Raw genomic sequence first — 845 nt, forward strand, 5'->3', positions numbered from 1 at the left:
TCAGCCCCTCCCCTTCCCTCCCCTCCTCCTGCTCTCAGCCCCTCCCCCCTCCTCCTGCTCTCAGCTCCTCCCCTCCTACTCCCAGCCCCACCTCTCCTTCCCTTGGTGACTCCGCCTCCTGCGGCGCTTTCGTTGCGTCACTTCCGGGCGACACCGGAAGGCTCCGGCGGACGTCCCTCTAGCCGGACGGTCGCCCTCGGGCTGTGAGGACGCGATGGCTGCGCTTCTCCTGAGGCCCCGCCCGGCCTGGGCCGTGTCCCTGTCCGTGTCAGCGCGCGGGCTCGGGGCCGTGGGCGCCCCACGCGCGGTGAGTAGGCGGGTGCAGCCGGCCCCCCCCCCCCCGTGACCTTGCGGGAAGAGCCTGACTGCGGGGGGGCGCGCGGCCTTGGGGGGCCGCGCACAGCAGGGGCTCTGGAGTGCTGGGGCCGGGCCCGGGAAGCCTCTCCCCGAGCTCACCTTCCACCTCCGGTGTTCCCAGGCCGGCCTTCACACGGGCCCGCGGCGCAGCCGCCGCTACGGCTTCCTGTCCTACATCCTCGGCGAGAGAACCACCAAGAGATTCACCGAGAAGAGCAGAGTGGTGACGGTGGACGGCAACGTGTGCTCGGGGAAGAGCGAGCTGGCGCGGCAGCTGGCGGAGAGCCTGGGTAGGGCCCCTGCCCCGAGGCCGATACTTTGTGTCCACCGGCCTTCCCACGTGTCAGAGTCCCCTCCGCTGCTGACCCCGGGGCCCCTTCCGCCCCGCGTGGGCTCCCGAGGGAAGGCCCCCCTAGATGCCACAGGCTGGGCCTGACGCTCTTTCTCCCCCCCCCCCCCCCCCCCCCCCCCCGCTCGGGCGCGGCGCC

The 845-nt window shown here is 73.4% G+C and overlaps 1 protein-coding gene across 2 annotated transcripts in view; it reads left to right on the plus strand.

Annotated features, from left to right (window-relative positions):
- The first annotated feature begins 128 nt into the window (after positions 1-128).
- NDUFA10 (NADH:ubiquinone oxidoreductase subunit A10) overlaps positions 129-845 on the plus strand; it is a 43,772-nt gene continuing 43,055 nt past the window's right edge. Inside the window, exons 1-2 of one of the 2 annotated variants that reach the window (XM_069103101.1) lie at positions 129-307; positions 479-647. In XM_069103101.1, coding sequence (XP_068959202.1) covers positions 215-307; positions 479-647 — 262 coding nt within the window. In that variant the 5' untranslated portion in view covers positions 129-214. The remainder of the gene's footprint in view (positions 308-478; positions 648-845) is intronic. The other variant, XM_069103100.1, reaches the window with a different exon arrangement.

This window comes from Petaurus breviceps, unplaced genomic scaffold, assembly GCF_028583685.1.
Source record: "Petaurus breviceps papuanus isolate PSGF00001 unplaced genomic scaffold, PetGlider_PUasm1.0 567, whole genome shotgun sequence".
Taxonomy (NCBI): domain Eukaryota; kingdom Metazoa; phylum Chordata; class Mammalia; order Diprotodontia; family Petauridae; genus Petaurus; species Petaurus breviceps.